Genomic DNA, 27,970 nt, shown 5'->3' with positions numbered 1-27,970 from the left:
GGCCCCGCCCCCTCGCCGCGGCCCCGCCCCCGCCCCCGCCTCCGTTTGCGCCGGGTCCGCGCTGCCGGCCGCGCTCCTGGCGCTCGGGGCTGCGGCCGCTCGGAGCAATGATTAACCCCGCGGGCCGGGCGGCGCGGGGCCCGGGGCGGAGGCGCGGGCGCGGGGCGGGACCCCGGGGGGCCGCTCCGCTTCCTGCTCTCGCCCAAGTTTCCTCGTAGAGGGCGCAGTGCCGGCGGGGCCCGCGGCGCGGCGTGGCGCAGGGCGCGGCGCGGGGCGCGCGTGGGCGCGGCGCGGGCCGCCCGGGTCACGATGAGGACTCTCCGCAGGTTGAAGTTCATGAGTTCGCCCAGCCTCAGTGACCTGGGCAAGAGAGAGCCGGCCGCCGCCGGCGCGGACGAGCGGGGCACGCAGCAGCGCCGGGCCTGCGCCAACGCCACCTGGAACAGGTAAGGCCGCGCCCTCCCGGCCCGGGCCCGGCGCCCGCGGGGCGGGGGGGGCAGTGGCCCGCGGGCGGGGAAGCGAGCCCGGGGCGCCGCCGCACCGCACGGTCTGCAGGGAACTCGCCCCGCCGGAGTTGGGCGGGCGGGCGGGGAAGTTTAGTGCAACGTGTTTCTAGAAGGGAGGGACGGGCCCGCGGTCTCGGGGCGCGCCCCGGAGCGCCCAGCGGGTGGGCCACGGGGTGGGCCCCGGGGTCGGCCCCGGGGTCTCCCCGTCTGCGCCCCGGTGCTCAGGGCAGTCCCGGAGGTAAATGGAGCAGGAAGTATTTTTCCCATTTCGCGGATGAGCAGACGAGCCCCAAGGGCGCAGTCGGTGGGTGGCCGCTGCGCTTCCTGTCTCGGAGTCAAGGTCCCTTTGGTCGGAGAGGGGTGGGCGGGTAGTTCCCCGGAGCGGCCCCTGGTCCTCCCAGCTGTCAGCAGGGGTGCAGCAGCTGCCTGGCATTCCTGAGACGACCCTCCCCCCCACCCCCCGGGGGCCTTTCCCAGACCAGCAGGGGCGTGGGAAGTCCCCCCACCCCCAAGCTTTGTTTGAAGAGTGGGGCTGGGATCCGGAAAAGAGATGGTTTATTTAGTGAGAGTCCCCATCCTGGCTGCTCCTGATCCCTTTTCAAAGTAGACATTTCTACCAAAAGGGAAAGGGGGGGGTGGGAGGGGGAGGCTGTTCAGGGGGGCCTAGGATGCCTCCCCACTGCCCGGCACACCTGGCAGTGAAGTGTTGCCAGCTGCACTGGCTGTGGTCCTGGCCCCCCAGGAACCCGGCTGTCAGTGTGGCCACACATGTATTCTGCTCATCGAGAGCTTCGTGAGCATCATCGCGGGCCCAGGGCTGCCAGCCGGAGACCCTGGTCTGTGCGCTGGGTAGGACCCCATTGTCCACGCGCTGGTCTTCCGGGTCCCTGCTGAGCTGCAGACTGTTGGGGCTGGGTTTGCCTCAGTTTCCCTACGTCCGTGGGCTCATGTGCCTTCCTCCTTACGGGGCTGATGGGGAGACAGGGAAGGAAGGACTCTCACTGGGGAATCTCAGCGACCCTACTGACTGCACAGTGTCTCAAGAGTTGATTTCTCTCATCTCAGAGTTCAGGAGATAGGTGCAGGTAGCCCCCTCGTTTCTCCACTTTGGCTTAGTGGAAGGAGCCCAACAGACTTAGTTCCGGTCCCAGCTCCGCCTCTTCCCTGCTGCGTGGCCTTGAGCAAGTCGCTTAACCTCTGGGGTCCTTAATTTGCATAGCCATAAGGTGTGCTAATGAGAGTGTCCACCTCATGGGGCTGTTGTAGGGATTAAATGCAAACATGCATTGAAACCCTCCGCACAGTGCTCTGCGCATAGTAGGTACTCTGTAACTCACGCCGCAAGACACCGCAAGCCCAAACTCATGCTGGCGTGAGCTTGCAGGGATGGGATTGGGGGGGCCCTCAGGAGTCTGCCGGGTACTGAGCTTTGTGAGCTCCTCTCTGCCAGCTGGGATCTCCTGCTGGGGCTGTCCAGACGGAGGCCAGGGTATTGGCTGGGCACTGACTGGCTCAAGGGCTCAGACGGCCACCCGCCCGTGTGACCTGAGGCCAGCTCTGAGTCTTGGGGCGCTCAGAGAGGTGCCTGCAGACAGAGGCCACCTGAGTCCCTCCACTGCTTTCCACTTAATGGGATTTAGAGCTTCAGCCTCTGCCAGACTTCAGAAGAACACGTTTCCTCTCCCACAGCTTGAGTCTTCCATCCTTTGGGCACATGGTTGCTCCCACCTGCCGTCTTGCACTCCTCCTGGGTGCCTGGCCTTTCATGGCTCTTGGTTCACTTTCCCTGGCAAGGGAGGTATTTCTATCACCCCACACCCACCCCCTTTGGCCATGTACAGGGGGCACAGAGCACCCAGCAGACCTGCCCATGTCACTGTCACCCATGTAGGACACAGCAGAGCCAGAGCCCCTGCTCCCTCCTCCCCAGGCAGAGGGGGTACAGAGCCAAGGAGAAGCAAAGCGCCTTCCTCTGCCCATCCATGAGTGGGAGCCAGGGGGGAGGGGGGGCTCTGCTCAGGTCTCTCCTGCCCGCCCGCCCACCCCCTTCTTGCAGTGCTCCCTGCAGCGTCCCCAGGATGACAGCCTCGTGCCAGACAGCTGTGTCGGTTGTCAGGGCCTGCTTTGCTAAGCTGTGGGCTCCTCCCCTGGAGTCCAAGGCCTTTTTATCTGTGTGGCCATACTAGTGTCACTGGGCTGCTGTAACAAATTGCCATGAGCTTGGTAGCTTTGAACAACAGAGGATCCGGAGGCCAGAAGTCCAAAACGAAGGTGTTGGCGGGACTGTGCTCCCTCCGAGGACCCCAGGGGAGTATCCTTCGGCCTCTTCTGGCTCCCGGCAGCTTCTTGGCTCGTGGCCATCAGCCTCCATCTTCGTGTGGCCTCTCCTGGGTCTCTGTGACCAAATCTCGCTCTCCTTTCTCTTCTAAGGACACCAGCCATTGGCTCTAGGGCCTCCCTCATCCACGATGGTTTTTGTTTCAAGATCCTTACCCAACCAACATCCGTGAAGACCGTGTTTCCAGAAGACAGGAATTTTTAGGGGACACTATTCAACCCACAACAGTGACCCTGGGCACACCCCCCTAAATCTCCTGTGCCTCTTCCCTCACCTTGATGTGGGGCAAAAGTACAAAGCTTGTTCTCAGGAGAATAGGATCCATGCATTCACTTAGTATTCATTCATTCATTCATTCATTCAGTTGCTCATGCATTTGTTCACTCCCTGGTGCTGGGCGGCTCCCAGGGTGTTGAGTCAGCAGAAAAAGAACAGCCTCCTGGGCCCGGAGTTGGGGGAGGGAGTCAGGAGATAAACAGGGACACAAGTAAAGGAATGAGGTCACCACAGGTCTTGTTTAGTGCCTGGAAGGAGATAAATTGGGAGACAGGTGAGCGCTGACCACGTAGCTGGCCCCTGTGCTTCATTCCTTCCTCCGGAATGTTGACTCCTAGGTGTGCGGGAACTGTGTGGGTGACCCACACAGGCCCCACTGGTAAGGCTGTTTCCTCAGCCCCTACTTCTCTACTGGGCGGGCTTGTCCTGAGCCAGGCCCCCTGAGCCAGGCCGAGTGCGAGGCCCCAGATAGGTGTACCTGTGTAGCACTCTCAGGCTGGGGGCCTCGGGACGCTGGCCTACTGCCCCCCCTCCCTCTCCCTCCCTCCAGGGCTCAGACCTGGCAGGTCGTATCCCCCTCTGTTCATGCATTCCTCCTGGACAGCCCCAGTTGGCTCCTCATGGGGTCTGGACCCCATGCGGGTGGGGGGGCCTCTAGCTCCATGAAGGTCATGCTCTTGAGCTGAGGAGCCAGCTGAGGGGCGAGGGGCGAGCAGGAGCTCCCTAAAGCTCAGCCCTGGATTGGGCCCGGATGCTTGAGGTTTGGAGAGCCCAGCCCCCACCCCACCTTCTAGGTATGGGAGGGGAGGCCCCAAGTAGGGTAGGGTAGGTAGGGTATGTGCCCACACGGTGCCAGGCACACTGCATGTGACACTCCCTCTCTCCCCATACTCTCCCTCCAAGGCTGGGATGATTATCTTCAGCTTACAGATAGGGAAACTGAGGTGGGGGGGTGGACTTGCTCAAGATCTCATGCTAATGTCAGGGTCTGGGATCTGACCCCAGGTTTAACTGGAGGTCATGGCCCCAGGGATAGAGAGAGGTGGGTATTGGTGGTAGGAACCTGGAGGGTATAGACAGCCCACCCTACCCCGTCCTGGGCAAGGGCCGCCTGCCCAGCCCCTGCAGACTGCTCTGCACACAGACCTCCTCCCAGCAATGCCAGGCCCCCAGAGCTATGCACTCTGCAGCCGCGCAGGCCATGCGCAGGCCCTGAGCTGAGCTGGGCCCTGACCAAACCCCCGCCAGCGGCGCTCCAGTCATTCCCCAGCGGCCCTCAAGGTGGGGCTCATTGGCGCCATTTCACAGGGGAGGATACTGAGTCTCAGAGAAGATGGGGCCCAGGTCCACACTGAGTCTGGGTTCTAAGCCAGGGCCAGCTCCAAAGCCTGCACGTCTACCAGCACCTCTCAGGGGTCTCTGAGGGGCCAGAGGAGGTTGGCTGGAGGCTCCGGGGTGGTCCATGGGGTTGGAGGGGGCTGGGAGGGCCTGTGCTTGGCGCACTTCCCACAGCCTTGCCTGATGGATCTGGGTCCTGAGCCTCCACACTCCCCCTAGGCAGTCCAGGTGTGGTCAGCAGAGTAACGGCCACCAAAGCTGTCCACACCCCTGCCCCCCAGAACCTGTGAATATGTCAAAGGCAGAAACTCTGCGGGTGTGATGAAGTTAAGGATCTCGAGATGGGGGCCCAGTGTCATCCCAGGGGTCTTCAGGAGAGCGAGTGAGGCACAGGAGTCAGAGCGAGGGGAGGAGATGGCAGGATGGAAGCAGAGATAGAAGGTGCCACCATGCTTCCTGGGTGGGACAAGGCTGGGACAAGGAACGTGGGCACCTGTAGAAGCTGGAGTAGGCCAGGAAGCAGATTGTCCCCCGGAGCCTCCAGAAGGAGCCAGTCACACCAACACCTTGATTTCAGCTTCGCGGAACTGATTGAGAACTTCTGGCCTTCAGGAATGTGAGGAAACACATTTGGGTTGTTTTAAGCCACTGTTTGTGGGTTGTTGTTGTTTTTTTTTTGTTAAGACTTTATACATTTATTCATGAGAGACACAGAGACAGGCAGAGATACAGGCTGAAGGAGACACAGCTCCCTGTGGGGGAACCCGATGCGGGACTCAATCCCAGGACCCTGGGATCACACCCTGAAGTTAAGACAGCCGCTCAACCACTGAGCCACCCAGGTGTCCCTGTTTGTGGCATTTCTGACGCTAATACTTCTCCCACCTGCAGTTCCCTCCCAGCCCCCCCACCCTCCCTGGCCCCCGACCCCAGCCCTCCCCAGCATGGCATCCAGAACCCCTCATCTGGCATCCCCCTCATGGCATCATGAGGATCCATGGCATCATGGCATCCCCCTCACAGCTGGGAAGGGGGGGCTGTGAAGCCCCCGGCACCCATTCAAGGATGCAGGTGCTCCACTCTGCCCCCTGCAGTCGGGACTGGCGGATCAGGCCCCTTGCCAGGTGCCCAGGGAGGAGTGCACTGGGCCTGGGCCCCTCCTGCTTGGCCAGGAGCCCTGTTAGAGCATCTGCAGCCAGGTGGGCTGAAAGCAGGGGGTGAGTGGGACCTGTTTGCAGAGGAGCAGAGGAAGCTGGCACAGGCCTGGAAAATGTCACCCGTTTCCAGAGGGTCACATCAGGGCCTGGATTCCAAGTTGCCTGCTTCCTGTGCCTTTCCCCTGGAGGTGAAGAGGAGGCCAGTGGGCTGCTCCTGGGGCAGCTGGAGCAGAGGTGGCCCCCCCATTCATCTCTCAGGGCCAGGCATGACCCCCGCGTACCGGCAAGGACAGGCGTAGATAGAGAAGAGCGAGGACTAGCGCCCCGGATGTCGGGTGGGGTGGCAGCCAGCAGCAGGAGTGGAGCCTGGGGGGCCCAGTGGAGCCCGGCACCCCCCCCCCCCCGCCCTTCCTCATTCACTTGACCATCCCTTCCCACGTGGCCGGTGGGACACGCCCAGCCTGGATGCCAGGGTGCAGGGCCTGAGGATGTGGCCGTCATGCTCAGGTCTGGGCCGGCCTGCTGGGGTCACCTGGCAGAGGCCTCTGGAGGCCGTGCCTGAATCGGGGTGGGCACCCGACAGAGGCAGGGCTGTGCCTCCAGGTCCCTGCCAGGGGCCTTACGGTCCCCACTCACTGTGCTGGGGCTTCCTGTGCGAGCACGTGGGCAGCGCTGGGAAAAGTGACAGGGGGATGTGGGGCCCCCTTCACCCTGCTGCCCCATATGGGCTCCAGCCCAAACCAGGGGTCCCCAGGCAGGTGCCCCCAGGCACCTGCAGTCCGCCCTGCCCCTCCCAGTCTCGTTGTGCCCCCTCCCTTCCCTGGGCCTCTTGCTCTCCAGGGCACCCAAGAGCCTTGCCAGGGGCCTCGCACCTTCTCCCCTTTACCACTTACTGACCTGGGCCCAGGCAAGAGATGCTGGGACGCACCGGGGAGGGGGACAGGCTCCACAAGGCAGTGCTGGGTCTCCTCCGGAAGCGCCCTCAGGGGCCGCCTGTGGTTTCCACGGGACCATCTGCCAGGGCCTGCGTCTGGGCCTGCCCACCTCTGGCTGGGAGGCCACGACCCGTGGTGCCTGGGGTTTCACTTCTATTTTGGGGGGATGATAAGTCACATGAGGGCCTCTTGCTCCCCACCCTTCCTCTCCCCGAATGGCTCGCAGCAAGGATTTTTGTTGTTTGCCCAAGTTGGACTTGGGAAGGAAGGGCAGCCTCAGCCCGTTCCTGCAGAGGGATGGAAAGCACAGCCCCTGCCTGTCCGCACACCCCCGTCCCCCGTCTGGCCAGGCACAGGGTGGGAGGCAGTTCCTGGGCCAGCGCAGGGGGGTAGGGGGACCGTGGGGACCACAGGCCAGGCTCACTGGCTCTGCCACCTGTCACGCTGCGTGCGATCCTGGGCTGTCCCTTGGCTTGCCAGACCCTGAGCATTTCCTTCCAGAGCCTGGGGTGTGACAGGCCCCCTGTGTGGTGGTTAGAAGCAAGAGATGGAGAAAACCACAGAGCGGATGGTTGAGCTGTGGTGGGAGCTTCTGGGGACAGGCCTCTGCTCAGAGTCACTGCTGCAGATGCCATAGCGGGCATCACTGGCGGGCCAGGCTGCTGCCCGGGCACTGTCTCCTTTGGGTGCTGGCGTTCAGGATCCATCGTGCAGATGGGGAAGCTGAGGCATGGGTGGCCAGGGGTCACAGCGGGTGTGGGAAGCGGAGTCTCAGGGTGGCCCCTGGGGTGGGGCCGGGGCTGCTGGGATACAAGTGTAGGAAAAATCCAAGGGAGATAACGTCCCTCGCTGGCTGACACTCTGGGTGCAGCGCCCGGGGAAGGCTGGGGCTCAGGGGAGAACAGTAAGGCACATAGACCTCCCTCCCCGAGAAATGACCGCCAAGGTCAGTTTTTTTCTGCAAGACGGGTATGAGGGAGGAGGGACCGACCTGGGGGGGGTGGGGTTGAGGTCCTCGGGGTGGGTGGAGGGCGAGTGTAGAGAGGAAGAGACAGCAGGGACAGAGGCCCTGAGGCAGGAGGGGTGACACATGTGACACCCAGGGCACCAGATGCTCTGAGGGCCTCAGGGAGGACCTGGTTCGAGGGGCCAGCCTTGCCATCCAGAGCCCTGGGGTGGAGGGTCACCTCGGGGCTGGGGTCCCTCCTGAAGGACCTGAAGGGAGAGGCGGAGGGCCACGGAGAGGCCACCCAGGGCTCAGCCTGCGCCGGCTGTCTCCCACCTCGGGGCCTCGACCTTGGTCCCCTCTGCCCCAGGAGCAGCTGGGCCCCAGACCACCCAGCAACCCCCACAGGGCTGGCAGCGAGCTTGCAGCTGCTGGGATTCCAGCGTGGCAGCTGCCGGAGGACCACTGGCTTCCGGGCAGCCCTCCTGGCGGACTTTTATCGTTTTTAGCCGTAGAGGAGGAGCAGCCTTACACGGTGCTGGGCCTGGGTCTACCGGGGACTCCGACCCAGGAGAGCACGATCCCCCCAGGACCGTACCCTGAGGGTCGGCCCCAGCCAGGCCCCATCCTTACCGCGGCCTGGGGTGGGGGGCCAGCCTGCTCATGACCCCCTTTCACAGGCCAGAAATGGAAATCAGAGGATGTGTGTCTTGGACACGCAAATGAGTGGCATTGCGATGCCAGGCCCGGAGCAGCCCCGGGTCCCGTGATGTGTTGGTGCTGGTGAGCACTTGCCGAGAAGCTCATAAGTCCTGGTGGAGCTGGACCGGCCGTGGGCCCTGGGCACGACCCCGCACGCCTCGGAGCCTCCTTCCCCCACCTGGGACGCAGGGCCCTGCCCCAGCCCTGCCGACACCTGCCCGGTGTGAGGAGGGGGCGCCTGGCGAGCTCTGTGCCCTCCCGCAGGGGACTTGGCTTCTATGCGCCTCTGTCTCCCCGTCTGCAAAGTTGGGGGCCCCTCCACCCCAAGAATCATAGCAGCAAGTCTGTGGGCTTTAGATCAGGCACTGGGTTCTAGAGGGGAGGGCAGCAGAGCCACCCAGGCCTGGTGCTCACCCTGGCGGGGGGGGGGGGGGGGGTTTGCTAATGGGAAAGTGAATCAGCAAAGCATAGGAGTCTCTGTGGGGGGAGGATGGGGTCCGGAGGGCTTCTTGGAGGAAGTGGCTTCTGAGCCGAGTCTTCAGTGTATTACTTGCCTCATAGCCAGGGAGAAGGGCCTTCCAGGCAGAAGGGGCAGCGGGTGCGGAAGCGCAGAGGTGCGGTGGCTGGCAGGTCCCCCCTCTGAGGCTTCAGTGTATGATGCCCCGGAATGCGGGGAGGGGCCATTCCTGACGAGCCTTGAATGCCACGTCCGGGCTTTGGGCTGTATCTGCAGGGCAGCAGATGCCTCGCAAGACCCTGATCAGGGAAGTGGCTCGAGGTGGTGAGGAGGCCGGCTGGCGTCATCAGGTCCAGGCGCATGAAGAGGAGCCCTGGCTGGAAGGGAGGGCGGGGGGTGGGGGTGGTACAGGGGAGCTGCAAGAGGTAGACATGGGTCGACCTTCAGGACCGACTTGCTTTGGAGGGTGAGGGAGAGTCAAGGAGGAGCTCTCCCCAGATGCCTGCAAGCCTCCTTCAGGCCAGACGCCGGGTCTACACAGGCAGGTCATGAACAACCGGCCCCGTGCCCTTGGGGTTTGTAGATAGCGGTGGAAACAAGTTAAACCACACAGAAAAGTGTGGTTGCTCACCACCAAGTGCTGGCAAGGCTGCCAGTGACGCGTGATCTAAAGGAAATAGATAACGGACGTGGGTGAGGACCAACCAGCAGAAAGGGCATGTGCCAAGGTCCTGTGGCTGGAGGCAGCTTCCCCGGGGGGGGCAGATAATACGAGCGTTCGGTGCTCAGGGATGCTGGGAGTCAGAGGCACCCAGGAGCCCGTGTTGGGCTTACGTTACAGGGTGGGATGGGTGATCTCAGGGTGCCCCTGGGAAGAAAGGGTTCAAGAACACAGGAAGGAGGGCAGAGTGTGTGCAGGCTCCCGAAGAGCTCCTAGGGGGGGAGCCTGGGGTTAGGGGTCGAGACGGGAGCAGAGGCCCTGGGAGGCTGGGGCTGGGGGTTGAGACAGGAGTGGAGGCCCTGGGGATGTTGAGGCTGTGGGGTCAGGATGGGAGCGGAGGCCCTGAGGAGGCTGGGGCTAGGAGTCCAGACAGGAGTGGAGGCCCTGGGGAGGCTGGGGTAGGGGTCGAGACAGGAGCGGAGGCCCTGGGGACGTTGGGACTATGGGGTCAGGATGGGAGTGGAGGCCCTGGGGACGAGGACAGCCGGGCACCCGCTTCTGAGCAGACCCACATCTGTTCTTGAGCTGAGCAGCGTGGGCTGTTCCAGGGAGGGGAGGCCTCGAGCGTGGGCAGGGGTCTCGGGGCTCAGCGCCATCCCTTCTCCCGCCTGCAGCATCCACAACGGGGTCATCGCTGTCTTCCAGCGCAAGGGGCTGCCCGACCAGGAGCTCTTCAGCCTCAACGAAGGCGTCCGGTGAGTGGCCAGCGTCCCGTCGCGTCACGGGCATGCGAGTGGCGGGGGAGGCAGCGCCTGGGTGGAGGCCGCAGCCAGGCCCTGGTCCCCCCGGCCACACCCCAGTGGGCAGCGACCCCGACCGCAGGCCCTGGCTGCCCTTCACCCCCACCCATCCTGAGGACTTTCTTTTCAGGGGAAGCGGGGTGGGCCTTGGTCAGTGGCTCCAGATGACGCCCACATTCCCCGCGGGTGGCGAACATCACGAAGGATATTATTCTGTTAAAGAGGAAGGACCCACCTGCCTAATGACGGGAGTGTTGTTCCCGGAAGGGCAGTTCCAGCCCAGCCGAACGCCCCTCATTTCCTGTGGGTGGCCAGGCGGTGAGCACTGCTGAGGGAGCCCGGGACAGACCGGCCCCTCCGAGCTGCCGGTGTGAGCGTAGCACCGTCCGCCCCGGGGAAGAGGTCTGCAAGGCCAGTGCTGTCAGCCCTGCTTCATGGTGTAGGAGGTGATGCTCAGAGGGGTCAGGACACTTGCCCAGGGTCACGCAGCTGCCCCGAGGAGGGATTTCCTACCCCCGTGCTGTCTCCTTCCTTCCCCGGCCCTTGCCGGTCCCCATGGCAGTATCTGGGGAGAGGAGCTCCTCATCAGCTCAAGAGGGGGAGAAAAGCATCACTGGGACAGGGACCGTTTCCATACAGGGCACCGCTGCCCAGTGTAGCGGAGAGGAAGGGACCTTTACAGACAGGTAAACTGAGGCCCAGGTGGGGGAAGGGGCAGCTGGAGTCACAGAGCAGGAGCTCGTTGCCTCTCCCAGGGCCCCTACACGCGACCCATCAGGGGACCCTGCTTTTCTGGGGGCTCATCTGGGCCACCCAGGGCCGGCCCCAGGAGCCCCGTCGTCCTCAAATGCATCCGCTGAGGGAGATAGGAGTTCGTGGCAAACCTGGGGAATCTGCTGGATGTGTAAACAAAAAGGAGGGAGACCACTTCCCAAATTCACAAAGCAGCCAGCGTGTGTCCCATTCTCCCCACCCCCACGTCTGGTGGCAGAAACCGTGGTCACGACCCGTCTGGCTCTCAGCTGTCTCCCCCTCCAGGTGGTGCGCCCCCATCCCCAGCCCTGGGGAGCGAGCACAGAGCGGCGGCCTCCCTTAGGGGGGTGTGCTGGGGAGCTGGGGGGCACAGAGGCTCCCCTCTCCAGCCCCAGAACCCTCCCCCAAGGGGCAGGCGGCGGCCGGGCACAACGGGAGGCGTGGAGCTCCTGGCCCGTGGCTGTCCGGGGAGCGCGTCTCTAACCCGCGCAAACCTTCCGTGCGGGGCGTCCTTAACTCACTATGCTCACAACAGTTCCGTCAAGGGTTTGCTGGCGAGCTTCCCACGCCTTCGGCCCGAGCAGCGGAGACCTGATTGTCGCCGTTTTACAGGTGGGGGAACTGAGGCAGAGACGGCATGTCACTTGGGTTCCCAGGGCTGGTCAGTGGAGCTGGGACTCGAGTCCCTGACCCTGGGGCCCGTGGGTCCCTTGGGACTGCCCCTTGCCCTTCTCCAGCACGTGGCCACGTTCCATCAAGTGCGTTTAATTACACATGATGTCATCAGTCATCAGCCTTGATCCCACGAGAGGGCCCCGTGACCAGAGCCACTGATGCTGTCACCGCACATTCCCCTCTGTTCTCGCGGGTGGGTGGGCAGGTTGGTGGGGGTGCTCCTTGGCTTTGCCCGGGAAAGGCTAAATAAATCCAGGGGGGGTGAATAGTCACAGGACCCTGGTGTCTGGCCATCATCCTCCCTCCCCATGTTTTTTTTTTTTTTTTTTTTTAAGATTTTATTTATTCATGAGACACACAGAGAGAGGCAGAGACACAGGCAGAGGGAGAAACAGGCTCCGTGCAGGGAGCCAAAGTGGGACTCGATCCCAGGACTCCAGGATCACGCCCCAGGCCGAAGACAGGCGCCCAACTGCTAAGCAACAGGGGCGTCCCTGTGCCATACTTCGTTCCCTCTTGTGGCCAAATAACATTCCATGCTAGGGACACTGCCTTTCGTGGTTCCATTCACCTAGTGGTAGATACCTGGGCCCCTGCTGCCCCCTGGGGCTGTAACACAGGCGTGGCCATGAACGTGCAGGGTGGGGCTGTGTGTGGTCGGGCGGCTTCCTTTCTCTGGGTGACCCAGGGTGGGATGGGTGCCCCACAGCGGCCACACCGGCGTCTCTTCCCGCCAGCGGCGTCTGAGTGGCCAGTCCTCCGCCTTCTTACTGGCACTTGTTACTTCTGGGCGTTTGTATTCTACTTGTGGGTGTGAAGTGCCGGCTTGTGGTTTGGGTTTGCATTTCCCCTATGACTAATGACAGGAACATCTCAGAAGCCCGTTGGCCACCCGTTTTTTGGGGGGAAACGTCCGCTTGGCCCATTTGTAAATCGGGTGATATGTCTTCCTATTGTTGAGTTGCGGGAGCTCTTTATATGTTGTGGATCTGGACCCTTACTGGGCTCTCGCCCCCGTGGGGGCTGTCTTCTCACGTCCCAGGTGGTGGTCTCTAAAGCGTGCAGGGTGGATTTGGGTGACATCCAGGCTGCTGATCCAGCCTCTCTCTTGACCCTTTTATTCCTTTGCCCCGGAACAGACACACTTTGCAAAATAGTTTCTCCAGACAGAGACTAAGTCCCTCTGGGTTGCAGAGGACACGTCTTTCTGCTGCGTCTCAGACGGCATTGCCCCCGAAGGACTCCTCGCACACCCCACCCTCAGAATCAGGCCGCAGGTGCCTGGTTGTGCTCAGCTGTGAAAGGCCCGTGGCTCAGGCTGCTCTGCGTTCCGAGCCCGTCCTGACTCTGCCACTGCTGCCCAGGTGTCTGCCTGGGGTGGCCTCTCCTGCAGCATTCAGGCAGCTCCTGGTCTGCCTGGGGCCCGAGAGGCGTGTGAGCCCCAGGGCAGGACCTTGGCCACCTGCTGTGCCCTGAGGCCCCTCCTGCTGCCCCCTGGGCTTCTGGCTGGGGTGCAGATCGGCTGCCCTGCCCCTGCCCGTGCCCCTCCCCCTGCCGCTGCCACTGCCCCTGCCCCTACCGCTGCCCCTACCCCTGCCCGTGCCACTGCCCCTGCCCCTGCCGCTGCACCTGCAGACCTGTCTGGACAGGGTGGTGTCCGGGTACGTAGGCTGCCTGGAGGCTCCCCTAAGGGTGCGGGTGCAGTGTGACCAGCAGAACCCACAGTGACCTCACCACTTGGCCCTGGGGCCTCAGTTTGCACATCTGTGGAATGAGCTTGGTTTCCCTCATCTGCAGCTGGGAGAGCTGGTGGGCAGAGCACAAATGAGAGTGCTTGGCTGCCCATGCCCCTCGCCCCTGCTCAGGGGCACACGTAGTGGGGAGCTCGGGGCAGCCAGCAGTGGGACAGAGGGTCTGCTTGGCCCTAAAGGAGACATTCAGTCATTCATTCATGCTCATACTCACTTCGACTGACTGGGCCAGGGAGAGGGTGAGGAGGGCTTTACTGAGCACCTGCTGTATACACCAAGGATAAGCCATGGTCTCCCTTGACACCCCGCACCCTCCTGCTCTACCTTCTAGGGTGTCCTGGGCCCCGGGGTTCTGGAATGCAGGCAGGGGAGGGGACTTACCCAGCCTTGCCCGGCCTCGCACGGTGCACTGGCAGCATGGGGGGGCTGGCCCTCTGGCCCCTGACACGCGGAGGGGACTCACCCAGGCTCAGTCTTGGGCCTAAAAGAAGATCTTCCCTCCTTGCCCTTTGCTCCAGAAGCCTCTCCCTCTGCTCTTGCCCAGAGCGGCCCCTTGTGTCACGTGGGGACCTTGAGATAGATACTGAGCCTGGACACGGGGTCATGACAGGAGCTCAGGTCACATTTTATCCTTGGAAGCCCTGACTTGGGAGAAGGTGGAGGGACGGTGGCTGGGGGCCGACCACGGGGTCACTGGCTTCACACAGCGCAACATTCCACCCCCTGCTGTCCCGGTGGGGCTCAGCCCGGTGAACGTCGTCCCCGTTAACCTCACCGTTACATGGGGACAGCGTCGGGCAGTGACCTGACATTGGTCCTGTGCTAAGAGAAGCCACCGGGCAGGGGTGCAGGACGGGGCCCCGGGGCTGCCTCCAGACGGCTGCAGGTGCACTGACCCTTGGGGTCCTTAACCGTCCCACCAGGCACACAGGTACCACCCATCTAGCTGTCGAGAGCTCCGGTCCGTGACTGGCCTGGCATGGCTGTGGCCCCTCCCTGTGCCTCCGCACCTTCCAGATCCTGCCCGAAGCCCCCAGCTCCAGGGGTGACTGCTGGTCAGCTGCTGGGGTGCTAGTTACCTCACGCGAACCACCTGCCCTCTGGGCTACACTTATCCCCCCGCCCCTACCCCCCGGGGGACAGCCAGTCCTGGGGGTCCCCACTTTCAGGAAAGTAAAGCATTGCAGCCCCTAAAGGCCTTTGAGGACCAGAGCAGCCACAGAGTGGGTACGGGGGGGAGGTGAGTTTGGTACCTCCCCCCCCCCCCCCCCGAGTGTAGGTGTGCACGAGTGCACACAGCTCCAAGGGGGAGGGAGAGGACAGGTGGGCCTAACGTTGACAGCGCCCAAGCATTTCAGGCTGTGCTGGGTCTGGGCCAGGACACCCGCCGTTCCCTCAGCCCCCAGAGGTGTGCAGCACAGAGCTGTCAACGTTGAGTACAAAGGACAAGGGTCAGAGCCCAGCTTGGTGTGTCCTGTGTGGCCCTGGATGAGTCACTTGACCTCTCTGAGCCTGCTGAGGGTGGAGCATGGGAGGAGCCGCGTGAAGATGCCCTGGGGAGGACGACCGGAGGATGGAGGGAGGGGAAGGGGCTGTGCAGCGGCTGCAGGGGGAGGGATGGAGCTGAGGAGCTGGAGCCCCTCATCTGCCTGTGTCCCCCGAGAACGTAACGGGTGCCCATGGCCCCCACTCTGCCTTTGGGGAGCCTCCAGCTGCCTCTTGTGTGAAATGGTGGCAGGTGCCTGAGAGCCTGGGGCAAGCCGCACAGAGGCCCGCTGCGTGGGGACAGGTGGGGCGTGTCCCCCCCCCATGCCGTGCAGGCTCCGAGCCCTGCTGTCCCTCACTCCCGTGTCCCCTCCGGCCCACAGGCAGCTGCTGAAGACAGAGCTGGGGTCTTTCTTCACGGAGTACCTGCAGGTGGGTGGTCTGCTCTCCGCGGGGCTGGGGCTGCTTTCCGAGCTGGCCAGAAGGGGCAGGGGTCACCTGTTCCTGGTGGGTACATGGAGCACTGGTTCCCAGGACCACCTCACCACTGTGACTCAGTTTCCCTGTCTAGCCCACGTGGAGCATCGTGAAGGTTAATAACAATCCAGGTGAAGTCTTCGTGCCATGCGCGCCCTGGCTCATGGCAGACATGGGGTTGGTTTTCTTTTCTCTCTCTCTCTGTCTCTCTTTTTTTTTTTTTTGTAAAGATTTTATTTATTCACGAGAGGTACAGAGAGAGAGGCAGAGACATGGGCAGAGGGAGAAGCAGGCTCCCCGTGGGGACCTCGATGCGGGGACTCAATCCTGGGACTCCAGGATCATGCCCTGGGCTGAAGGCAGGGCCTCAGCCACTGAGCCACCCAGGTGCCCCTGGGGTTGGTTTTCTGACGGGTCGTTCATCCCCTGGCATAGCAGGGTGGGCTCTCGAGCATCCACGTTTGTGTCACAGCATGGCCCCAGTGCCCTGAGCTCACATGGTGATGCTGTTGGCCTGGCATCAGCACTGCGAGGCCCCCAGTCCCCAGGTTGTGCTGTACTTGACACTTGTCACAGCTCCTCTGGTCCAAAGCCCGCAAAGCCCGTGAAATCCTGGAACTGCCTGCCCGGCTCACACCACCTGCCTGGGGTGGGCTCCAAGTGCAAGGCCTCACTTCATGCAGCTGTAGGGTTGGTTCTTCAGCATGACAGGTTTATCACGGGGTGACACTCATGCAGCGCCCATTTCAAGTATACAGTTAGTGGCATTCAGGGTGCTAACCCCACTAATTCCAGAACGTACTGCCCCCAGCAGCAGCCCCACATTTCCAAGCCGCCCCCCCTTCGCCACTCCCCACGGCCCCCAGCGGCTACCATCCACTCCGTGTGTCCAAGCGTTCCCCTTCTGGACGCTTCAAATGAGTGGCCGTGACGCTGGGGTGGCGTGACAGCGGGAACCCGGCACATTGGGCCTCAAGTCCCCGATGTGGTTCCCAGGCCAGGATGTCTGGCCTGCAGCCCGCCTGCATGGAGGGCCTTCCTTCATGGTGGGACGTGAAGGTGGCCACCTGCCCTGCGCAGCGGGCCTCTGGGGGGTTCGCTGTGCTCCCAGGGCGAGCTGGGGGGTGGCGGGCACAGCTGAGTCCCTGCCCCCTGGGCCTCGGCTGCCAGCTAGGGGGCTCCTGGGGGTCTTGCTTGCCCCCAGCAGCCCCGGGGCGGTAACGGCACCCCGTGCGTGCTTTCCAGAACCAGCTGCTGACGAAAGGCATGGTGATTCTGCGGGACAAGATCCGCTTCTATGAGGGTGAGTGGTGGCCCCGCAGCTGGGACCGAGTGTGGGCCGTGCTGCTGCTGGGAAGCTTGACCTGTGGCCCCAGGGCTCGGGGTGGGGGGCAGCAGGGCAGCCAGGCCAGAATCTGATCCTAGGAGGGAACCTTATTGGGAAGAGCATCCCCCCTCCCGCACCCCTGCAATAGAGCCCAGGAGGGCTGAGATATCGGGTGGAGGCCCTGGCTCCCCTCACTGCCCCGGGGCCTCTGGCGCCTGAACCCCGTCCCAGCAACATCTCCGGGGACCCAGGAGCCTGTGCTGAGGCCTGTTCCGTGCGAGGCCCCGTGCTGAGCTCAGGCTCCACCAGCGTCTGTTGAGCGTCTTCTCTACACCAGGCACTTGCTCGCTCTGTGCTCCACCGTCCTGGGTGTTGGCCAGCTGCTGACTCCTTGGATCCCCAACGTCCGGGCCAAGGAGATAGCATCACTGTAGCCACTGCACATACAGGGAAACTGAGGCACCAGCCTGGTTCTACTACTGCTTCAGGTTTTTCCTTGAGTTTACTCGGATCCTAGGGTGAAGGGGTGGTAGCCCACAGCACAGAGGAGGACCCCCTGGCCAGCGGAGGAACTCAGGGCAGCATGTCCCCTGCGCTTCCTATACCCCTCCTTGTATCGGGCAGAGGCTCGGAGACAGGAGCCTGGGAGGGGAGGGAGAGGCCCAGGCTGGCTTCCTGGAGGAGGCGGCAGCTGAGCCAGCAGGGCAGGGTGGTGAGGCTCTGGCACCTGGTGGAGACGCCCTCCCACGCCCCTCTCCTTACTTGGCACATTCCAGAAGTGCCTGTGCCACCCACCGGCTCTGGCCCAGGGGAGCCGGGATCTTCAGAGAAGAGAAGCTTTGTGCAGCTCAGGAGAGCCCGCCTGCAGCGGCTGTGTCGGCCAGGCCACCAGCGGGGAGTGCCGGCGCCGTCCAGCCTCCCCAGGCCTCAGGGACGGGCACGGAGCCCCAGTCTGGGAGCCACAGGGCCTGGCCTGCCCTTGCCCTCCCGCCACAGGCCTGAGCCTCAGCGTCCCCATCCCAGCGCTGTGGGGTTGGATGGGCCCCACCCGCCTGCTCACTACGGGTCAGGCCCCAGGTAGCCTCTGGGGGCTCGGAGATGGAGGAGATCCAGCCCTGCCTGGCAGGGACCGACGGCCCAACTAGGGACACAGATGTGGGCCAGACGGTGACAGTTCAGCATGCCGAACGTCAGGCTGAAGGGAGGGCCCGGGGAAGGAAAGGTTAGCTCCGTCTTGGCAGTCAGGGAGGACTACACGGAAATGGTGGCCCTAGAGCCAGGCCTCAAAACGCAGTCTGTTCGGGAGGAAGTTCGGCCCCCCTCAGTCCATGCCGTGGGGACATAGCCAGCACCACACCCCAAGGGGTGGCCTTTGGAGCCTGCCCCGTCCACCTCCTGCCCCGGTGTGGCTCCCAGGGCAGCTCTCGAGACAATTCCTGTGGCCAGCAGTGTCCTCAACGGTGCCTCTGCTGGAGGGCGACAGGGGGCCTTGTGGGCAGCCCCAGGACCTTGCCGCCTACCCCGTTCCAGCCTCCACCCGGGCCTTGGACATGAGCTCCCGGGCCCAGTGATTCCTGGAAATGGGAGACCTGGAGTCTCCCTCCGGGGCTGCATGTGGGTCTGTGGTCTTGGAGCGTGGCTCACAGGAGTGGGCTCCGGCTGCCCCCAGGATGGCTCCTCGGTTGTCAGATGCTCCAGGACTCTGGGGAGGAGCTCGGGGGCTCCTGCAGGCTCCAGGCCCTAGGCCCGGGCCTCCCTCGTCCCGCAGGAATCCCAGCCTATTATAGGCCATTTGGCCAAACCGCACAGTGGCCACGGCCCTGACTCCTCCGGGCCGTCCTCCTGGCCGCCTGGCCTCCTCGGAGCCCCCGCTGCAGCCTTTTCTGCTGCCTTGTGGTCATCACGGGGCTGAGACCGGGGCCAAGATCAGCCTGGTGCCCTCCGGCCTCCCCGGCTGATCAAGGGAGACGGATGAGAACCTGGCTTCTGCTGAGCTTCAGCACGGACGCGGCCCAGCTGCGCCCACCAGTGGCCGTGCCTGTGGCCTGCTCTCCGCGAGCCTGCCGCCCTGTGCGCGCAAGGACGGTCATCACGCCCGTCGTCAGAGGATCACACACTGAGGCTCCAGTCGCAGGACTCCCCTGGGGTCCTCCAGCGAGCAGAGAGGGCTCCAGCACTGTGCCACCTGAAACTGTAACCCCCCACAGCCCTGCCGCCCCTTCGCCGGTGCCCCTAGACCTCAGCCCGCGGGAGACCGCAGCCAGTGGGCGAGGCCGTGCTTCCCGGCCTCTCGGTCAGCGTGCGGCTCTGACGGGGCCTGGCGTCCGTGTTTGACAACATGTGCTTTCCGCAGCGTTTCCACCCCGCGGCCTGGCCCATGCCCAGAGCCACCCCACGGCCGGCCCCGGGAACTGAGCCGCCTTTCTTCTTGCCAGGGGTGGCAGGGACCTGAAGGGACTTTTGTACGGGCAGAGCTCCACGGGCGGCGGCCCCCACCCCTCCCGGGTTCTGCGGAGCTAGGTGCGGGCCCCAGGACTGGCTGCTGCCCCAGAGCCCTGGTGCCAGCGGATGGGCCGCACACGGAGGCCCCGCCACCGTCGGATGGGCTGCCTGGGGCGCCCCCTGGGCCCCGCGGAGCCCCCGCAGCCCCACAGATCTGGGCCTTTGTGGATGGAAGGTGTGGGGCCCAGAGCCCAAAGAAAGTAAGACAGGAGGCGAAGGCCTTTATCTGCCCCCCCCCCGGGTCCCTTGGGAGCCTCGAGGCTGTCCCCTGCGAGCAGTACTTGGGGAGGCAGCCAGCCTGTGGCACTTCACCCCCCTCACCCAGAGACACCCCTGCACCCCCTTTTATCTAGCCGGTCACTAGCCTGGCTTCCGGGGGGGGGGGGCGTCCCACCTCGCAGCAGGGGCCTTGGCAACACGAGCCGGGACCTGCTTATCCCAGACCCAGCAGGGCTTCATCCCCGCTGGGAGGGCCCAGGCTTCTGCACTTTGTGTTTCCTGGGGGAGCCCAAAGCCAGCCTGTGTCCTCCTCCCTCGGGGGCTGCACAGGCGCCCAGAGCTTGACCAAAGGCCTGCCCTCCACACATCTGCTTGTGCGGCTCCCACCCTGAGGGTGTCCATCCTGGCAAACCCAGCCGCCTCCATCAGTTTGGATGGCACCTCCTCCAGGAAGCTCTCCCTGCCTCATCCTCTTCACTTGTCTGCTTTTGCCCTACCTGGGACATGCTGTTCTTGGACGCCATCTCCCTGGCCCCCCAGATCCCACCTCGGGCAGCCCAGGGTGACAGGGACCAGGGCCCTGGAGGAAAAAGACCTGAATCTCAGAGGCTCTGTCTTTTCATCTGCCCACTGAAGTCACCCCTTCCTTCCACGGGCAGACAACGCCATTCGAGGTCCTGCTTCCCCGTCCTGTGACAGGTCCCCGGTGCCCAGCGTCAGTGCTCTGTAAACATCGGTGTGGGCAGATGGACTCCCCGCCTGCTGGGGGGTCACATGGGACTCGGGGGGAGGGGAGGACGAGGCTGAGAAGGGGATGGGAGCCTCCAGCCAGTGCTAGCCAGTGCCGCCTCCACCCTGGGCCCCGTCACGGGGACCCTGTCACAGCTCACCTCATCCCCGTGGCCCTGGGAAGTTGGCCCCTGCACTGTCCTGCTTTATTGACGGGGAAATTGAGGCACAGGGAGGCCACACAGCGGACCCCAGGCCATGGGGCTGCCAAGTGCTGGGGGTGGGGGGCCTTCCAAGGCCTGGAGCCCGGCCCACAGCTCCTGTGTCCTCCTGCACACGGGAGAGAGGACGGGGTAGGGGCGGTGAGCAGCGACGGCTGCCTGTGCCCACAGGACAGAAACTGCTGGACTCGCTGGCAGAGACCTGGGATTTTTTCTTCAGTGACGTGCTGCCCACGCTGCAGGCCATCTTCTACCCGGTGCAGGTGAGGGGCCCCCAGCTGCGGGACACCCGGGACCCAGGTCATGGCCCGACCCGGTCACGGGCATGTCCCTGGGCGTCTCAGAACGAGTTTCCCTCCCACAATTGGGAAATAAGGACATTCCCCTGGTACAGGCCCGTGAAGCCCTGAGCAGTGCGTGGTAGGCCCTGCCCAGCACACAGTAGGGCCTCGGCGTGGGGCAGGAGCCTCCCCTCAGGACCGGGGCTGTCCAGGGAGTGGGACGAGGTGGAAGGGGGGCCCCGAGGGTCAGTGGGGCCCGGACCTGTGGATGCGGGGGGAGGCAGGGGTCTCGTGACGGCAGCAGGGCGGGGGACGCGGCACTCTGTCTGCAGGGCAAGGAGCCGTCGGTGCGCCAGCTGGCCCTGCTGCACTTCCGGAACACCATCACCCTGAGCGTGAAGCTGGAGGACGCGCTGGCCCGCACCCACGCCCGCGTGCCCCCCGCCATCGTCCAGATGCTGCTGGTGCTGCAGGTGGGTGGGGGCCCGTGGAGGCGCGTCTCCGGGCACCAGGCCAGGCCCCCCAGAGGCAGAGCCTGAGACTCATTCGGGTCTACGTGGCACATCCGTGGGGATGCTTCTCAGGAAAAACCTGTGAGGGGAGAGGGAAGCAGGTGGAGCCCGGGAGGTGCTGGGGGAAGGTGAGCGTTCAGGACAGGCCTGGCCTCCACCTGGTTCCCTGGGGAGCCCAGGGTGTCCCTCATGGGCAGGGGCTGCCGTGCCTTCACGCCCCGCTCCAGTCCGTCGTCGGGGCTGTTGGCCGCCTCCCCACGGTGGTTCCAGAGGTTTCTGTGCAAGTGGCTCTCACCCTCCAGGGCAGCTTCAAGAAGGCGGCAGCTGCAAGGTGTTGGCGGCCACCCTCCAGCCCCTGGGAGTGAGTGGCCTGCCTGAGACCGCAGAGGGGCTGACGGGCCACCAGCCTGTGCCGCAAACATGGCATTTTGCGAACGGCCGCATCTCCGGCCCCGTGATGGGCACAGTGTCCCGCAGTTTCCGCACTGTGGCGGGACAAGGCTAGGGACCGTCAGCCGCCCCATGGTACAGGCAGGGTGTAGAGTCCTCGTCCATCCAGGGCTGATGAGGCCTGTCCTCGCCTGCATCTTACGAGGCGAGGACAGGTCAGTGTTCTGTATCCCCCGAGCATGTGGGTGCCCTTCTAAAGTAGGGTCTGCGAGGCTGGTCTGGGGTCTGGGGCAGCCAGTGAAGGTTCCAGAGCAGGGAAGGGCTGAAGAATGTGGAGGTCTAGGGGTCGATGGACTGTACTGGGTGGGAGCTGGTGCCGGGCCTGCCACGGATTTGGAAGGATTTTCGGGGCCCCTGGCTGGGTGGAAATGGGACCTCAAGACTGTGTCTCAGCCTCTTTCCTCACCTGTGCAACAGTGAAACCGCCTGCCTGCAGGGCACGTTCCAGCACTTAGGGGGTTAAACCCGGTGTAAAGCCCCTGGTGGTACTTCTGGGAACTCAGTGGCTGGACCGAGATTTAGAACCAGGAAGGGGGTCCCACCTTGATCCCAAGAACACAGGTAGGTGGGGGCCAGGCTGGGGCAGTGCCACCCCCTGGTGGCCTCTCTGCCTCACACAGCTTCCCAGGCTTGGCCCTGCGGCCTCCAAGACTTGCCCTCCTGCCCCCACCCCCTACCCATGGGTACAGCCCTGGCCGCACGCCTGTGCTATTGCACCACTCCCTGCCCGGCCTGCACGTTGAAGGAGCTTGTCTCATGCCCCCGGTGCCCTTGTCCCCACTGCTTTCCCGTCCCAAATGGATCTAATGTCACAGCTGCTGGTGAGCATGTGCTGGGGACCAATCGTGCTCCCTGTGCTTCTCCAGCAGAGTGACCGTTCTCCTTCCCAGGCCCCGGGGCAGCAACTGTGCATCGGAGTGCCTGCCAGGCATGCAGCCCCTGGTCCCCCATTCTCTTCCTGTGCACCCAGGGGCAGAGACAGACATCCTTTGTAGGTCTCAGGAGTGAAGCAGTGTGAAGCTCACGGAATGGCCCAGCTGAGCGGAAGCATCGTGGTCATCCTTGCCACTGTTGCTGGGGGTGGAGGAGGCTCCCGGGAACGTGGGGTCCTGCATGGCAACTTAGAACCCCACTGCCCAGATCTCTGGGGTCTGTAGTGATGGCTCCTCTTTCGTTCCTGCTGTTAGGGATTCACATCCTCTGTTTTAGTCAGCCTAGCTGGAGGCTTAGAGACGTTGCTGGTCTTTCCAAGGAGCAGCTTGGGGTTGCGTTGATTATCTCTGAGGCTTTCCTGTCTTCGGCTCGCTGACTTCTACTCTTATTATATTTGTTCTGCTTTCTTCGAACTTTGTTTGCTCTTCCTTTTTCTAGTCTCCTGAAATAGAAGCTTAGATTATTGGCTTTCGGCTTTCTCTGTCCTAGTATATTCATTTGATGCTACAGCTTCCCTCAGGGCACGGCCTCCAGTGCATTCACTGTGTTTTCATGTTCATTTCACCCAAAACATTTTATTTACTTATTCATGAGAGATACACAGAGAGAGGCAGAGACAAGCAGAGGGGAAGCAGGCTCCATGCAGGGAGCCCGATGTGGGACACTTGATCCTGGGTCTCCAGGATCAGGCCCCGGGCCGAAGGCAGGTGCTCAACCGCTGAGCCATCTGGGCATCCCTCACCAGAAACATTTTAGTTGTTAAGATTTCTTCTTCAACCCATGGGTTATTTCAAAGCAAGTCAGTTGTTTCATCTGCACGTATTTGGGGATCTCCTGGTTGTCTTCCTGTTCTGAGTCCTGGCTTCATGCTCCTGTGGTCTGAGAGCAGGCACTGTAGGATTTTGGTCCTTGTCGATGTGTGAAGGTGTATCTCACGGCCCCGAACGTGGCCAGACCTGGCAGGTGTCCCACGGGAGCTGCGGATGCGTGTTCTGCCATTGTCGGGGGAGAGCAGTCTGCTGGTGATGAGATCCAGTCAATTGGGGGTAGCATTGAGTTCCATGTGTCCTTCCCGAGTTTCTGCCCACTGGTCTGTCTCCGTGCAGGTTGAGGTCCCCCACCATGAGTGGATTCACGGCCCCTCCCGTGGCTCTAGCAGTTTGCCTCACCTGGCCGGACGCTCTGTTATTAGGTGCAGGCACCTTAGGGGTTGTCATGCCATCCCAGAGAGTTGACCTTTGTATCATTATGTCATGACTTTCGTGACTCCTGATGACGCTCCTTGGGCCAGAGTCCACCCTGTCTGAAGTAACTTGGCTGCTCCTGCCCTCCTGAGACTGCCATCAGCGTGGCACGGCTCTCAACCCTCTGCTTCTATTTATTTTTATTTATTTTTTTAGAGAAAGAGAGAACTCTAAGCAGGCTCCCTGCCCTGCACGGAGCCCAGTGAGGGGCTTGATCCCATGACGCTGAGATCGTGACCTGAGCCAAAATCAGAATTCGAACCCTTCACTGACAGAGCCCTCCAGGCACCCCTCACCCCTTTACGTTTAGTCTGTGGGTCTCTCGTAGGCGGTGTGACTGTCTGTAGCTGTCATCTGACGTCCTAAGGGTGTCATGTGCTGTGAGCCAGCAGCAGCCCCCTGGGGAGGGATGTTGTCCCCTCATTCCTTCAGACAGTGACTCCGTGAGCGCTCACTGGAGCCCGACTGTGCCAGCCCTCTGCCGGGGATGCTGGGGCACCAGCTTGCACCCCGTCAGCAACACCCAGGCTGTCCTCCGGGCGGCTGCCTTCCTCAGGCTCTGGCTCTGATGGAACCAGAGGAGGTGGAGCTCCCTTCAGAGCTCGGATGAGGGGGGTCAGGGAGGAGGTGGACAGCTGGCAGGGCCGGGCGGCAGTGTGGAGAGGATGGGGGGCAGCCTCCCTGGGGCAAGGAGCAAGGGCCCCCAGGGTGGTGCTGCTGTCGCTCAGTGAGGTCAGCTGGTGCGTCCCCCAGGACTGCCCAGAGCCTCTGGGAGGCCAGTGCGTGGCTTTGGGGTTGGGGTTGGGGTTGGGGGACTCTCTTCCGAAGGGCAGAGTACAGGTTTCTCAACCTGGTGTGGCCACAGGGTGTCACAATCTTTCAGGCCACTCCAGCTGCCATGTGCAGAGGGCAGCCTCGAGGGTGTCAAAGCAGGGAGGGACAGACACCCCGACTCAGGAGGGCTGGGAAGGGAGGTCACCACAGGCTCGGATGGGGGCCAGAAACCCGGGGGTCTGGCTGTTGGTGGTGACTGTTGAGCTCAGTCTGACTGGGCCGGGCAGGCGAGGAACAGGCTGTCCGGCGACCACCCTCCTCCCTCCCTCTCTTGCAGGGGGTGCACGAGTCCCGGGGCGTGACCAAGGACTACTTGCGGCTGGAGACGCTGATCCAGAAGGTGGTGTCACCCTACCTGGGCACCTACGGCCTCTATTCCAGCGAGGGCCCCTTCACACATTCCTGCATCCTGGGTAGGGCTTGACTGGGCCGTGGGCGGGGAGCTGGGTAACCTCTGGCCCCATCCACCGCTGCCCGGGCCCCCCAGGGAATCCAGCCATCCAGGCCCCCCAGGGAATAGACGGCCAGAACCAGATCCCACTGGGAATGGGCTTTTCTGTCAGGCACAGACCGGTCCCAAGCATTCACCAGCCCTGCTGTGTGCAGGGACCTGGTAGGCCGACGCCACACACGGCGACGTGATGACTCCCCTAAAGCCCGGCAGAGGCTTCTGTGTTCCCAGTGAGGTCCCATCCGAGTTCGGTCCTGAAAGTCAAGAGTTGGCCAGCAGAGGGCACAAGCATGTGCAAAGGCCCAGAGCCCAAGGAACCCAGCTTGTTTGGGGATTGCAGGGGTGGGGCTGCCTGGCCTGAAGGGCAGAAGCCAGCCACGTGGCTCCTTTAACACATGCCCCATTGCTTCATTGGGCTCAGTAAACCGCGTCTGCTGTGCCCCGGCCCCTGTTCTTGGCCCTGGGGGGTCTCCACAGACCAAGCCCCAACCACGTGGGCTCTTACCACCAGGGACCAAGCAAATGAGAGTCCAAGGGGCTCCAGGAAGGGCCTGGAACACACGGGTGCCTGGGTTTGCCAAGTGGCTGCTGCCCACCCGGCCCCTGGCCTCCCGGGCCTAACACCTCGTCTGTCTGTCTCTGCAGAGAAGCACTTCCTGCGCCGCTCCCGCTCAGGGGACGTTCTGGCCAAGAACCCCGTGGTGCGCTCCAAGAGCTACAACACCCCGCTGCTGAACCCCGTGGCGGAGCACGAGGCCGAGGGTGCAGCAGCCGGTGGGCCTGGCATCCGCAGGCACTCGGTCTCGGAGATGACGTCCTTCCCCGAGCCCCAGGGTTTCTCCGACTCGCCTGGCCAGGGCCCCGCCGGGGCCTTCAGACCGTCTCCGGTGCCCCAGTCGGGGCCGTGCCCCAGCAGACTGTACCCACCCAGCCAGCCCCCTGAGCCTGGCCCAGGCGCGGCCCACGGCTCCCCGCCCTCCTCCAGTCCAGAGAACCTGGTGGACCAGATCCTGGAATCCGTGGACTCCGATTCGGAAGGGATCTTCATTGACTTTGGCCGGGCCCGTGGCTCTGGCGCATCGGAGTTCGAGGGGGCCGGGGGTCGGCAGAGCATTGTGTGAGGGCCCCGAGTTTTTACTGCCCCCGTGTGTGTGCCTGTGGGGTGCATGTGTGCAAGAGGTTTTTTTACTCTTTCCTGTGGGCGCCAGCCACTTTGCCATTTCCTGAGTCTGTCGGAAAAACCACCACCACCCCAGCCCCCAGCCCCGCTCCGTGCTGGGGCCTCTTGGCTGCTCCACCTGCCTCACAGGTCACCAGGTCCGCTGGGCAGCCGTGTGTGCATGGAACAGACATTGCCACCGCCCCCAGCCTGCCCCGGCCCGCCAGTGTCCACCCCCGTGGACACCGAACCCTGTGGCTCAGCCGGGCCTCCAGAATGATCCCCAGAGCAATGGGGGTCGGTCACAGACCTGCCTAACCCCCTTCCCGTTTGCCTCAGGCCACAGCGTGACCTGTGTGTGCCTGTCCCAGACCCTCGAGCCACCCGTCCTTGCTCTGCCCGGGGCGGCTGGCCGTGGGCAGGAAGAGGATGGAATAAAACCTGTCTGCCCCGATCCCGAGCTCATGTCTGTGATGCCAGGCCCCAGACCTTCTTCCCCGGGGCTCACCCCCAGATCTCACATCTCGGTCCCAGGGCAGGTTGCTGGGGCCCAGTTCCTCTGCCCCATCCTGATAGTGGGGCTCAGAGGCCCCGAAAAGGAAGAGCTGGAAAGCGGGGTAGCCTCTTAGGAGTGGCTGGGACTGTGGCAGGAAGGGCACACGCATAGGGTCAGGGATGGGCACGGCCACCAGCGAGGGAAGAGCACATGAGGTTTCTTGTGGGCCAGGTGGGGATGTTTCTCATCCGGTTGGAAGGCAACCCCCTGCCCCATTCAAAGGGCTCACCCCTCGAGTTCATCTCTTGGAGGTGGGGAGGGGGCCCCATGGGATGGGGGCTGGAAAGTGCTGTGCACTGGGTGGTCAGGAGGGGAGGCTCACTGATGGCGACACAGGGCCCGCCAGCCATGGGGATCTGCGCGAGGAGCCGTCTGCGTATCTCCTAGGAGACCCAGCCAGGAGCCCCGCTTCAGCTCGGGGCACAGATGTGCCGTGGGGCGGCCGGCCAGGAGGAGCTCTGGCTTGTCATCTGTGGACAAGATGGGAATGTACTGACTTCAGGAGCTCCGCGCCCCGCCCCCCCGCCCCGGCACTTGGAAGGTGCTCCAGGAACAGGTGGGCGGCCCCGAGTAGGGGGCAGCCGGGCAGCTGGGAGGACAAGAGTGAGCAACCCCAGCCTCAGGGGAACTGGGCCGGAAGCCTGTTCCAGGTCGGAGAACTAACGAGAAGGGCCACTCGGCTGGGCCAATGGGGCTGAGATCCCTGAACTGCCTTCCTTGGCTCCCAGCTCCTTCCTGGAACCCAGGATAGGTCTGGAGCCAGCTAATGGATTGGGATGGGGGGTGATGACCATCAGCAGGGTCCCCTCCAGGCAGAAGAGCCAGGCCAAGGCCAGAAATGGCAGGGACCTGTGTGGCTCTGCCCTCACCGGGGGGCTGGGCCCTCTATTCTGTGCCCACCTCCTAGTGTTAAGGGCTCCCTTGCAGAGGTCTGGGCATCCCAGGCCCCTGGGGATTCTGGTGGCACCTGCTAGCACAGGGGCTCACGGCCAGGTGTGGCCTTTGTCTGTGGGGACCCCGGAGCTCTGACAAATACTGCCCTGGGCAGAGGGAGACCCCATACGCCAGCCTGTGGTGCCTCACCTGTGATGGGGAAGGTGAACCCCCGGGAGGGTGGGTGCAGAGCGTGGGTCCTGAAGAAGTGGAGGGGCTGCCCCCAGGACCCCCCCCTTAGAGGAGCAGCTTATCACCTGGGCTGGGAGCAGGTCTAGCAGCCTTGTTCAAAACACATTTAAGGTAAACCGAAACATCTTGTCATAAATGGGTAAATGACATGAAAACTCAGGACCAGAGGT

The 27,970-nt window shown here is 63.3% G+C and overlaps 1 protein-coding gene across 1 annotated transcript; it reads left to right on the top strand.

Annotated features, from left to right (window-relative positions):
• Positions 1 to 35: 35 nt before the first annotated feature.
• Positions 36 to 26,081, top strand: PRR5 (proline rich 5 (renal)). The gene is given in 8 exon segments (NM_001204407.1): positions 36 to 446; positions 9,991 to 10,071; positions 15,164 to 15,212; positions 16,503 to 16,560; positions 20,427 to 20,518; positions 20,869 to 21,009; positions 24,787 to 24,922; positions 25,606 to 26,081. Coding segments are annotated over 8 exon segments (1,170 nt in total). The 5' UTR covers positions 36 to 309.
• Positions 26,082 to 27,970: the final 1,889 nt, after the last annotated feature.

Source organism: Canis lupus, chromosome 10 (assembly GCF_011100685.1).
Source record: "Canis lupus familiaris isolate Mischka breed German Shepherd chromosome 10, alternate assembly UU_Cfam_GSD_1.0, whole genome shotgun sequence".
In the NCBI taxonomy this organism is placed as follows: domain Eukaryota; kingdom Metazoa; phylum Chordata; class Mammalia; order Carnivora; family Canidae; genus Canis; species Canis lupus.
The sequence above is the reverse complement of the archived record's forward strand: the minus strand, read 5'-3'. Positions and strand labels throughout refer to the sequence as shown.